Consider the following 12,827-nt stretch of genomic DNA (forward strand, 5'->3'; position numbering starts at 1 on the left):
ACATAAAACAACATTAATACAGGGTTAATCATATTTATTCTCCCATATTAAGGTTAACTAATAAGGCTTCAACTCCATTTTGACATTCTCGGCGCCCAAATCGCGCCTCCGCGCGCCGCCTTGCCACACGCCCTCCCATAGAGAATGAATGACTTCCGGTCGCTTTGAAGATCTCGCCGCTCGCGGTATGAACGCGCGGTAAGGCGGCAATTTCAGTTATTTATTTATTTTTGGAGCCTAAAGAGAAACAAGGGGGAATTAAAATGATGGAGCGTCAATAATACGCTAATCAAAGCGTGGGATGCCAGCGGTAAGATTTACCGATCAGGGTCGGGGTGGGAATTTTGTCGGTAAAATTTGCTGATAGGTGGAGGGGTGTATCACTCCGGCAGATCGATCGGCCATATCTAAGAAGTTTAACGATCCTTGTTTTGCTAAGGTTAGTCTTATTTTTACATACGTCCACTTAATTGTGTTCTCTCCACATCTGTTCATTAGTTGTCTACCATTCTTGTAGGACAGTATCAAAACCAGGAGCGTGGGTTTCATATTAACAGTGTGGTGGACGGGTATATCAGTTTCATATGTGTGCCGTCACGTCGCCTTATAAGGCGATTCAGTAATCGCGTTGTATTCAGTTAGTTCTTTACCCGTAAACTATTGCTGTTATAGTTACAAAATATAAAGTAAAATATATCTTTCCATCTTACTGTTATTCATCTTTACTAATATGATAGTTTAAGTGCGTTACGTTCCACATTATATACGCTGAATTTGCAGGAATTATTGAAATTATGCACAATTTGAAGATTTCTCCACGAATGGTGGAGATGCGCCTGTCACTCTCCTGCACCGTCTCTCTCACAAATACATCTTAAATTTCTGTAAAGAAACAACACAAATATAATATATAGTGAGTAGAAGATCTTCTCATAGAGACCTGGTCAGGTCAGGTTGGGGAGCATGCAGTGCACCCACCACACGGCAAAAAACTCCTTGGGATCCCGGCCGGCAATTCCCGAGACAAAAACATGGTCCAGTCCCACCCTCCGGAAATGGCCATCCATCTGTCACAGCCAGGTGTTGCGTGGGCATCCCCTTGACCTAGTCCAGTCGCTTGGGTCCACAGCAATGAGGATCCTGTGAGCTGGATCACCCTCATGGCCTTACTGCCGTAACTGACGCTCTGTCACAATGCAGGTAATGTGCCTCATTAGGTATTCCTCTAGCAACCGCTATTTGGACATAAAGTCAAACCAGCGGTACCCAAGGATTCTCCAAAGAGACACAGTACCGAAGGAGTCCAGTCTTCATTTCAGCTCACTCGATAGCGTCCATGTCTCACAGCCATACAGCAAGACAGAGAGCACCAGGACTGTAAAGACTTGGACCTTTGTCCTCTTGCAAAGATATCAGGAGTGCCACACACACCTTTCCAGTAACCTCATGACCCTCCATGCTGTCCCAATCCATCTGCTGACTTCATAGGAAGAGTCACAAGAGACATGAATGCTATTGCCGAGGTAAGTAAATCTCTCTGTTGTGAAAGGCACTAATTAAAAATTATAATATATTATTCAATTTAATCAATAAAACATAAAATTCCACACTGAGAAATACTTTCTACCCCAAAGTCAACAATTATCTCAACCAGGCAAGATATAGCAAACTGAAATGGCATCCCTCTCCACCTCCCCACAAGCGTTTTACCTGTCCCCAAACAGCTGACTGTATATGGTGCTGCTGATTTTTAGCCACATGACTGCTGCTATATTTTTTTTTTAATAAATATGTTATGCAAGTGCACAGTCACTTCTTGAAGTTGTTGTAAACTAGGGGTGTAACAATTCATCGATTCTAATCATTGGTTGTTAAGGCTACAAAATAATTTAATCGACTCAATAAATAACGATTCATATCATTAAACTATGATAATACACCAGAAAGCTGCCGAAAAATATCCTGTGAAAAAAATTCTCACACAAAACAATCTAGAAACTCACCTTAGTAGAGAATAATTGGAGAGTAGTTTGAGGTAGTTTAGTACACCTATGTTCTAATGTTTTCAGAGAGTAAGCTGTACATATCCAGAATGTTTTTGTTGTCAAAGTATAAAAAGAAGACAATGCTTCTTGTGTAGACATGTGTGTGTGTGTATCTGAGACCTTTTTGAGACATTTGTAAAACACTTTCTGTAGTTTTTTTCAACATATATTGTTAAAATGAAACATTAACTATTTTTATGCCGTTTTGAATTCAGATATTCAGCTGAAAAATCAGCTTATGCTTCACTGTGTTGAAAATATAGATCAAGTATTAATCATATCATACCACCGTAACATTTCAAATATATAGAGGACATATGACCCCCATAGCCATAGTGGAGCACTGCTGCCAGGGGCACAACCCCTCTAGCAAAAAAGGGCTGTGCCCCAAGCAGATGAAGCAGTGGGCGGGGCCCTGTGTGCTACTGGAAAGTGAATATACTGCTTTTTGAAGTGTATTCATTTTTAGTGTATTAATTCTGCTAATTAAGGAAATATGTATTTACCGACTGTGATTTCCTTTTGTACATGGTTGTGATTAACATTAACCTCAACAATATCATCTAATTTTTAAATTTTTGTAATATTCCCAGTTCCATAATATTATCCCTAAGTATGTAAAATGGGGAATTACATTAAACTCATCCTCCCTTTTTTGTGTTTACTTCCTCTATAATGCATTCAAAAACGTTATACAGTAGAAGATATCCCCTTGGTGAAAGATTTTATAAATGTTATTGAGTCTGATTCAGTCAATGTCTGGTCCAACTCATTAATAAGGTCATACTTTCCACCTTGTTTTATCCCTTGGTCTATCTATTTCCATTACTGAAGTAGATGATTTGCCTATTTTTAATCATTCAGCTGTTTTATTTAGTGTCATGATGCCTTGTCGTAATGTGAAACCGCATGGTGCTACTCGTGCGCTTCATTACCTCAAAAACTGCAAATTGTTTTTCTGCTGCCTTTACAGAATCTTTTTTTATGTGACACTGCACAACTTTCTTTTAATTCAAGTGTTGATGAGATTCTTCACTTTGACTCCACATGTACTTCCATTTTAGACTCGGTTGCTCTGTTTACCAGTTAACACCCAAAGCCTAAATCAGAGCCATGACTCAGTGACACCACTTGTACTCTTGCTGAACATAAATGGAAGAAAGACAATTTGCACATATCTTGAGGCATTTTTTTCGATTGTTTGAGAGATTTTCAAAGAGCAGTCAAAGTTGCAAAAACACATCTTTCTATGCTGGTTTCTAGCAATTGTCATAGGCCAAGGGTTTTATTTAACACTGTAAATTCTGTGATTAACCGAGGTGATTCAGCTAGTTTCACAACATCGCCTAGTGCTTGTGAAAACTTTTGTAAAATAAAAATTTTGTAGACCACCACCATTTCATCTTCAATCAGTTTTTCTGCTTATGCTCCATCTGTCCCTCTGGTGGGTTCAGCCATTCAGCCATCTTTTATCACTTCCATCCCATTTCACTGATGCAGTGACATGAGTTGGTTCAGTGATTGCACCCTTGTAATTGCCCTATAGATATTAGAATTTAGAATGCCTTTTATTGTCTTTGCACGAGTGTACAACAAAATTAAGTGTCCCCTGAAACAGATTCAACACAACAGTAGCATAGCTCTGCATATTAAGCTACACACACATACAAAGTAAGAACATGACCAATATGGGACAGTAAACTTTGAGTGTTTCTGTGTGCATACGTATATACTTAATTTTCCACACAAACAGCTGTTTTTTAAACTCATGGCTGCAGGGATTTTAGGAACTGTAGCAGCTTGGTTCGAAAATTGGTTAACAAACAGGAAGCCGCAAGAAGTTATTAGAGGCACAATGTTAGTGGGCCTGCGTTCATAGTGGGGTACCGCAGGGTTCAATTTTAGGACCACTGTTGTTCCTAATTTACATTAATGATATTGACACCAATACGTACAGTAAACTGGTTAAACTTGCAGACGACACCAAGGTGGATGGTATAGCAGATACTGATCTGCAGCAGAGAGGCTACAACGGGATCTGGATTTAATTAGGCTCCTTAGCCTTTAATTCAGTTTGAGAGTTGTTTGACAATCAATTCTCACTATTTTAAGTCATTGTTTTTGTTTATTCAGTTGTTTCTTTTATTGTCTTTTAAACTCCACTTGTTACATTGTCTTGTCATGTCGTGTTATTTTTAGTTGTATATCACCTGCGTGAAGTTGGCCCCCCATATGTTTCAGATTTCAAGTAAACTGGTCTCGGTTGTATGTGCCTTGTTTGTGCCGTATTGTGCCGTGAAATTGTTTGTTTGTGCTGTTTTAGATTCTGAGATATAAATGTTTGTTTACATGGTGACATCATTAGCGTAAAGTTGGCCCCCCATTTGCGTTTGATTTCCACCAAACCGATCGCGAACGTTTGTGTGGCGTTTGTGCCAGTTTGTTCTGTTAAAACTGTCCTTTGTGCTGCTTCAGTGCAGACATATTGCTTATTTACATGGTCACATGACTCCACCGTTAAGTTAGCCCCCCATTTACCTCCGAACTGGTCTCAATAGTTTGTGCCATTTAAAAACTGTCTGTCCTGTTATTTTTTCTGAGTTATACCTCTTTGTTTATGCCTTTACATGATCGCTGTATAGTGCTCAGGCTTGTGTTACTCATGTTAACAGAAGGTGGAGCATTTCATGACTCCGCGACAAAGCTGTCAATGGGTCCCATTTCAGTAAGCTGTTGACCTTCTCTTTTGAAACTATAAGTTTCAAAATACGGATGTGCTGATATTCATGTCCAGAGTGCAGGATTACTGATAATTATAATATTAATAATAGGTTACACCGTTCACAATCCCAAGGTCATTTTACAGCGGAAAAAAAAATCAAGAAGATACAGGAGAGAAATGTTCTTTGAAGAGAAATGTCTTTAGTTCAGATTTGAAGGAAGAGAACAAAGAACAGTCGTGGAGAGATTGTGGAAGAGAGTCCCGTAGTTTGTGGGCTAAGGCACTGAAGGACATGCCACCCCTTGGTGGAAAGTCTGGAACATGGAACAGCGAGGAGATTATTAGAAGATCTGAGAGGATGAATAGGGAGTCAATATTTCACTGAGGTAGCAAGGATTGAGGTTATGCAGAGCTTTATAAGTGAGATGTAATATTTTGAATTTGAATCGAGACTGAAGCAGTTACCAGTGTAGCTGAAAGAGGATGGGTGTGATGTGAATGGACCATTTAGTATGAGTGACAACTCGAGCTGCTGAGTGCTGAATATACTGAAGCTTTTGTATAAATTTTGCAGGGAGGCCAATGAAAAGGGAGTTGCAGTAGTCAATATGGGATGTATTGAATATATGTACCACAGTTAGGGAATTGGTACTGGACAGAATTGGGCGAGATGAGTGATGTTACGGAGGTGGAAGAATAAGATTTTGGAGAGGAATTTTTGGTGAAGATTAAAATTGAGTGAAGAGGCAAATAATACTCCAAGATTTCTGATAACAGTAGCAGGTTTTGCAGGGACACAATCAATACTAACAGATAATCTGGAGGATTTGGATACCAATGATTTAGGGCCGACCAGTAAGATTTCAGTTTTCAAGATTTCAGACTGAGAACTGATCCCTGAGGGACACCACTCACAACAGGGGAGGTGGAGGACTTGTGTGGACCTAGTGTGATTAACTATTGTCTGTTAGCAAAATATAATCTGAACCACTGAAGGGCTATGTCTGTGATACCAATGGAATCAAAGCGAGAAATGAGTGCATCATGGTTAACCATATTAAATGTTGGACTGAAATTGAGGAGGATGAGAATACTGAGGAAATAGCTATTGGCAGACCAGTGGAGATCATTAACGACACGCAGAAGAGTTGTGTCAGTGCTGTGCTGTTTACAGAAGCCACACTGGAATGGCTTGTACAATGTGTTATTTTTTATTTTTGCCCACCACCACCCCCTCTCTTCGGAGGACAACTTTATTTTAAAGTTACAGTATAAAGATATTCAATTCCAGGGTGGCCACTCCGAACTCACCCTCCCTACTACTGTGATTATACAAAAAAACCCAAAGATATAAATAAATAAATCAAACAGACAAGAAGGGAGGGGGGGGAGGACACAGGAACAACAGTCATAACAATAACAATCATTAATCACCATGGGGAGAGAGAGAGAGAGAGAGAAAATATAAATAATAATAAAGGTGGGATGGAGAAAAAGTGCAGGGGAATGCAGAGTACAAACAAGCATAACACCCATTAAAAGGACAAACAAAACATTAATAGCAGGTTAATGATGACAACAATAAAAAGTTATAGCAATAATAATAGTAATAATGTTACAAATAGGTACTATATATATGTAGCATACACACGTGATCATACACATGTAGACATATTTCAATTCCTATATGTATGAGTTACTTTAAAAAGTAATAATAATAATGATATTGATTGCTCAACCTCGTATGCGCCCAGTTTTGTATGTGCAAGTGTAGGTGTGAACTGATGTGTCATTGGATGTGCTGGTAATTGATGCCCCCCCCCCCCCCAATCCCTGGGCCCAAGACAAAGGCCACCACGCCACTCCTACTGCATAAGGGTTCACAGCCATGCGTCCCCAGGCCAACTACCCGCCCAACCCACGAGGAAGCTTGTGAGGGACTAAGGGGACGCCAATCCCTATTCAAGGAGGCCAGCAAGCCCCTCCAGTCCCGCCAGCGGCCAGAGTAGGCTATCGGTCATACCTCTGACGTCCTCCTGGGGGCTTTCATCCGAAGTAATAATACTGCAGTTTTTAGACTCAAGTCCACTACAGGATCCGTAATTGTAGCAATTATCGTTGTTTTCATGACTTTATGGACGTTCTATGGGGTGGAGTCATTGGCCCAACCCGGGGAACCAGGTGCTGAATTTCATCTGGTCTCTATACTGAAACCTGCCCAGCTTTGGTAGAACCTGCTAGGAGCAAAGCCCCCACGGTTACAGCTCTCAGTGGTCATCAAAACGCACAAACTTCCCCACCACGACAAGGTACCAGCACAAAAAGAGAGGGAAAAATCATGAATGACCTAAAACCATGAAACCAAGCACAACTAAGGAAAATACAGGGAATAGAACTGAGAATTAGGCAGTTGAACAGAGTAACAGACCCACAGTAACATTCACAAATACTTACTAAGGGACTGATCACAGGCAGGTACTTAAATATACAGGAACACCAGGGAATACAAGGAACAGATGCAAAGTATAATCAAATTAACAAATCATAAAGGACTTGGGACAACAAAGAACAGGTGGGGCAGATTACACTTAAATGAGAAGGAAACTAAGGAACCTTAACATACAGCAAAACTAGAAACTAGGAGGCATATCAGAGAGGGCTGATTACACTACTCAGAACCCAAAATCAAATAGGATACAAGCAAGGCAAACCAAAGAAGGAAGCAAAATAACTACAACACAGACTAGGAACAACAAAAAAACTAAAATTAAACAAAATAGGTGAGTCTGGTCTTGAATTTATTACTGTAGGGTTGCAGCTTCTTTGCCACACACTCAACCCCCTGAGTCACGTGGCAGTCTAGAGAGCAGGGGAACACAAAGGGGTTAGACAGGGAGTGCCAGGCAGGATATCCAGTGACACCTGCTGGCCAAATAGGGTAGAGATACGAAGGACAAGGGCGGATGTGTGCTGACCCTGACAGTAATGAATAACAGAAGTGATATGATGATCTCATGTTTGATCATAATTGTCAGGGTTGGTGCTTGTCCCATCTGTTTTGTCCCCATTTGATTTACTCTGCTTATGCCCTGTTATATTTTGTTCTGTTTGTTCCTAGTCTTCCATAGTTTTAGCCTTCAGTGTTGCCAGTGTTCCTGTGTTTGTTACTTGCTTGTTTTGATTTTTTTGCGATGGTCTACACCTGCCCTTTATTAGTCCTCGTTATCTAAGTACTTAAGTGCCTACCTTTGGTCAGTTCCCCAGTCAGTTGTTATAGGTACTTTGTGTGCTTGTAGCTGTGGTTCTTTCTTAGTCTTGCTCCCTGTTTTTATGAGTTCCATTGTGACGTTACTTATGGTTTATTTTTGTTAGTTCTTCGGTTTTCCTGTTTTGTATTGACCCCCCTTTTTTGTTGGAGCCATTCCATGGGTCATCACTCTCTTCCCTGCTGTCACCATGCCTGATTGTATCAATCATTAATAAATCTCAATGCACCTTGTATCTCAAGTAGTAACTATATTTGTTTATGATTTGCTCATAATTTATACTTCAGTAGTAATTAAGTTATTGTTAAGATTTTATTTATATTTAAGGATTGGGAGGCAAATATCGCTTTCTCGCTGTGTGTGGGTTATGTAATGTCCTCACGATGAGATAAAGACATGCTATTTTGATGTGGGGGCCATTTTTTGATCCCCACAGGGGGAAACAATTTTATAAGAAAACTGTGAATTCAATAAAAAAAATGCCAAAGGACATATTTTGTTTGGTTACTTGGTTATGGTTAGGGCTGAGTAGGGTTTAGGTTGCCATTGTTGGGATTAGTGTTTTTCCCATGGAAATTAAAGCATGGTCCCCACAAAGACATGAATGGAAGTGTGTGTGTGTGTGTGTGTGTGTGTGTGTATGCGTGCGTGCTAGAGGGGGAGCACGAAAATCTTTATACATTAAAGGGGAGCCTGGTGCAAAATGTTTGAGAGGCACTTAGTTCCATAATTCGTAAAAACAGAGTGAAAGCACATTGTGTCTTTTTAGTTAATTTGAAATTTTGGTTTTATGTGTTTATTATATAAGTCGTAAGTATTTCATTTCCATTGCCTTTTAGATAAGCGGAGACCATCGTTTCACCTTCACATCCACAATATCACTATTTTTATTAACTGACACTAGGTGGCAGTCTGGTACAAGCTTACAGCCCATGCTAAACAAAAAGTACATAATTTGTGTGATAAAGAGTCGGCCTACTGATGACATGTTTAATAGTATATAGTATTTTAATCCAAAATGGGGGGAAATGTCAATATGCTGAAACCATCAAAATAAATGTAAGTCTATCTATTATGCACTTTTCTGCAGACACTAGGCCAGGCTTCCCTAGTTCGGTCCTGGAGGGCTAGTCTGCAACACAGTTTGCAGATTTCCCAGCTCAGACACACCTACTAAACCTGACAATTGGCTGGTGAGCTGAACATAGTGTGTTTGAGCAGGGAAATCTGCAAACTGTGTTGTAGAGTGACCTTCCAGGATTGGAATTGGAGAAGGTCTACAGGGCTGCCAATTGTCACGCATTCGGTGTGACAGTTGCTGTCAGACTCTTATGCTCATGCAAGAATGCAAGAAATGTTACAACAAGACTATGTTATTCCATTATAAACCTAAAATTGATTACATCAAAAGTGTTATGGTAGTTTGCAAATCCTACAAACTATTTACAAGGTAGTAAAACTCTTACATACATGTAAATGCCTGTGCAGCTTTCTCCCGAATTGGAAATCTCAGGCCAGCCAGCTGACCAAAGTTGGCAACCCTGAGCCTGTAGTAAAGTTATATTACTATCACTTTTCAACGGTAAAAGCAATTAGCATGGGCTGCGGCAGGATAAATAGTCTGTCATTTAAAATAGAGGAAATCGGATCATAATACTGTATAAAAAATGCTTTGTTATTTTCCACCGATTTTTTTTGTTGATGACGTTTAAATTGGTGTGTAAGTAGGTTATTTTGATTAGTTATCAAAGAATGTTTAGTTGCATGTATCAAAGGTTATTCCTTTTTTTCTTTTCGCAGATTGTTTTTACATTTTTTTAATTAAATTTATATTCTGCACTTAACACTGTGGCCCATGAAGCACAATTTTCGCGAATGTTTATCGAGGTTGGTAAAGAGTATTTACATCACACAATCATAGTGAACAATTTCCATTTTTATCAAACGCATTGAACGTAATTAAATGTTACAATGTGTTTGGTTGTAGGCCAATTGCAAGATTTTTTACAATCTAGATATCGCCCAGAATTTCTCCCTTTATTGAGCTGTAGCACAAACACGCTGCGGTTAAACTAAGCAAAGCATTTGATCTAGCGCACATGAACAATATATATATATATATATATATATAACATTACTGACCATAGGACAGACTGGTTTAAGTTAGAACATATCTATACATATAAATTATGAGTTGTGATAAATTTATATAAACCCAGTGTGTGTTTATGCATACACATTTCATTGTATATATAACGTTACAAATAGTCAAATAAGACGTATATGAAATTAACTGGGTCGCCGTTAAATTAGAATTAGCTCAGATAGGCTACCTACTGCAGGGGATGTCGAAGGCCGTGTGTCGCAATTAATAATCTAAAACTAAAATATGCCAATATTTTTATTTCCCGTCCCTCTCAGTTTGTTCCAAATATACAGTTTAGCAGGATATGTGAAAGGCTAGGACAAAATCAACACGTCGGCGCCCGCCATTGTAAAACAGGTTGGGGCGCAGAAAGCGGCTGCGGGAGGCGCTGAGATGATGCTGGCCAGCCTCCCGAAGCTGCTCCCGGTCTATTTACGCGTACAGTCGACGCAGAGACTCGGCGAGAGCAACAGCTTCCTCCTGCAACACATCGCACGTTTGGCCACCATCCGTCCTTCAACGTCGATCCGCCAAAAATATTAGTGAAGAGACTATACATTCTTATGGTGCAACGTTAAAAATTACATGGGTTCATGCCCTATTGATTTAGATGAAGCGGTTCTTTTGCTTACATCGGGAAATCTATGCTTATCTGCCTGTGGAAAGTGAGCGCAGCTGTCTGTCATATGCCGTTTCACGTCTGAATTCAGGTGAATCCCATAATTTGTGCGAAAAATCCTCTGAATGAAAGGTTATTTCTGAAGCAAAAGGTGCAGTCGGTCATTGGATGGAAAATCGTGTACTGAATTACTAGACCATACAAAAATGAATATGCACCCGCACGATTGGAAGGATATAACTGGGGCATGTTTTTTTCCAATACATTTCTGGATAGCCGATTATAAACTAGTGAAGGACACGCATTAGTTTAAGAAGAATTCTCTGTTGTAACAAAAGGTACGGTGATTCCGGATGTAATTTTTACATCGAACTTCCATATTCCTCAGTAAATATAAAATATCATACGCCCGAGTCTGCCCAGACGACGCTGGAAAAAAACTGCTTTAATTATTCGTAAGTGATTTTATTTATTTTAATGTAATTTGAAGTTATAAGGCGTAGTTGTAATGGCAGAAGGGGGCAAATTGAGCGTTTACGGTGAACAACGGAGTAGAACAACCATCCGCAGCATAACAACGCTACGGCTTTTCGGGTCAAGCGCATATACGCGGTCGCTATTATGTCTGTATTCGCGTTTTGTTACGGAATTCAGTCGCCTTATTGAATGAACTGCGCACTGAAATTAGGAGACCATATGCACCGTATTGGTGATTTTTGACGTCTGTATTAAAATTATGCAATATCGATGTTAAAAACAATTCGGCCGATACGCCGCACACGGCACAGTGTAGCGATTGTGACAATGAAAACTGCGAGGAGAGCGGACAGAATAAGTCTGTGGCACCATTACTCTTGTTAAATCTGCGATGTTATGTTTATGGATGTGGCCAAAAAATCGCTTCATCTCAATTCTCCGTGCAAACACATCGCAGTAATCGTTTGAAAAGCAGTGAGATTTGCTGTTGGCATTGTGGCATGCTGTGAGGCTGGAGCGCACAGTTCCATTAAACACAGACGGGCGTGAATATGCAGTGAAAACAAGAGATTTCTTTTTTGCTTTATCGAGATATTAATTTTAAGGCAAAAGGAAACCCTTTTAAATTACAGCAATGCCAGCATTTCGTTTCGGATCGTCCTTATGTTTATACTGCTGATAGGGTCTGTGGCAAAATGGTGTCTTCACGAGAGGAAAACCGACCAAATTGTCTAAAAGATCTCTGAAGACACATAATTGTCACTATCCTCAACAAGCCTTCCCCATTATTCTGTTAATTTTCCCCATCTGATCCAGGGAGGCGAATCCAGCACATCTGGAGGCGGGTTCCACGGCTCGAGGTGCTTATGGTGGGGTACCGTCACCTCTGCGTGGCAGCACCCCTCTGCGTGGCATCCTGTCACGGCCCGTCACATCACGGAGTGGCTGAGGACGTGCTGTCTTTCTTCTCAGTGTCTCAGAGGCCCACAGCAGTGTCTCAGTGGAGGGCTGATATCACACCTGACCATTCTCCAGCTGAGCTGGAACCCAAGACCAGCTTTACTGAAGACTTTTCAAAGTCGACCAGATCAAGTAGACGGTAGCTGTTGGCTTCCTTGCTGCCGTCAGCCTGGCCGTATTCCTGGCCTCCCTCTCCGGCCTCCTTGTTAGCGAGTCCCGTGTCACCAGTAGACCAGTGATGGCACGCCCCAACTCTGGGGTGCTGGTCTCGGGCAACGGACTGGGCTACCCTCCTCAGAACACCGCGCGAGTGGTGGTCTGGGAGTGGCTGAACGAGCACGGGCGTTGGCGTCCCTATGGTGCGGCCGTGTGCCACCATATAGAGAACGTTCTGAAGGGAGATGCCCGTGGCACCGTGGTGCTGGGCCAGGTCGACGCCCAGCTGGCACCTTACATCATCGACCTACAGTCTATGCACCAGTTCCGCCAGGACACTGGTAAGTCACACGGCTTTGCTTAGTACCATATGATTTCAGGATGAAGCATTTAACAAGTTGGCACAATGATATGTTCTGGTATTTTTTCTGTGAGA

At 40.8% G+C, this 12,827-nt stretch overlaps 1 protein-coding gene across 3 annotated transcripts in view; it reads left to right on the forward strand.

The window, feature by feature from the left end:
• Positions 1 to 243: 243 nt before the first annotated feature.
• The window catches only part of dtx1 (deltex 1, E3 ubiquitin ligase), a 66,113-nt gene continuing 53,529 nt past the window's right edge, over positions 244 to 12,827 (forward strand). The window contains exons 1-3 of one of the 3 annotated variants that reach the window (XM_048989979.1): positions 244 to 310; positions 12,092 to 12,135; positions 12,248 to 12,732. In XM_048989979.1, the coding sequence (XP_048845936.1) occupies positions 12,474 to 12,732 (259 nt within the window). In that variant the 5' untranslated portion in view covers positions 244 to 310; positions 12,092 to 12,135; positions 12,248 to 12,473. Of the gene's footprint in view, positions 311 to 10,572; positions 11,254 to 12,091; positions 12,733 to 12,827 lie in introns of those variants that run through there. The other 2 variants (XM_048989966.1, XM_048989972.1) reach the window with 2 other exon arrangements.

Source organism: Brienomyrus brachyistius, chromosome 2 (genome assembly GCF_023856365.1).
Source record: "Brienomyrus brachyistius isolate T26 chromosome 2, BBRACH_0.4, whole genome shotgun sequence".
Taxonomy (NCBI): domain Eukaryota; kingdom Metazoa; phylum Chordata; class Actinopteri; order Osteoglossiformes; family Mormyridae; genus Brienomyrus; species Brienomyrus brachyistius.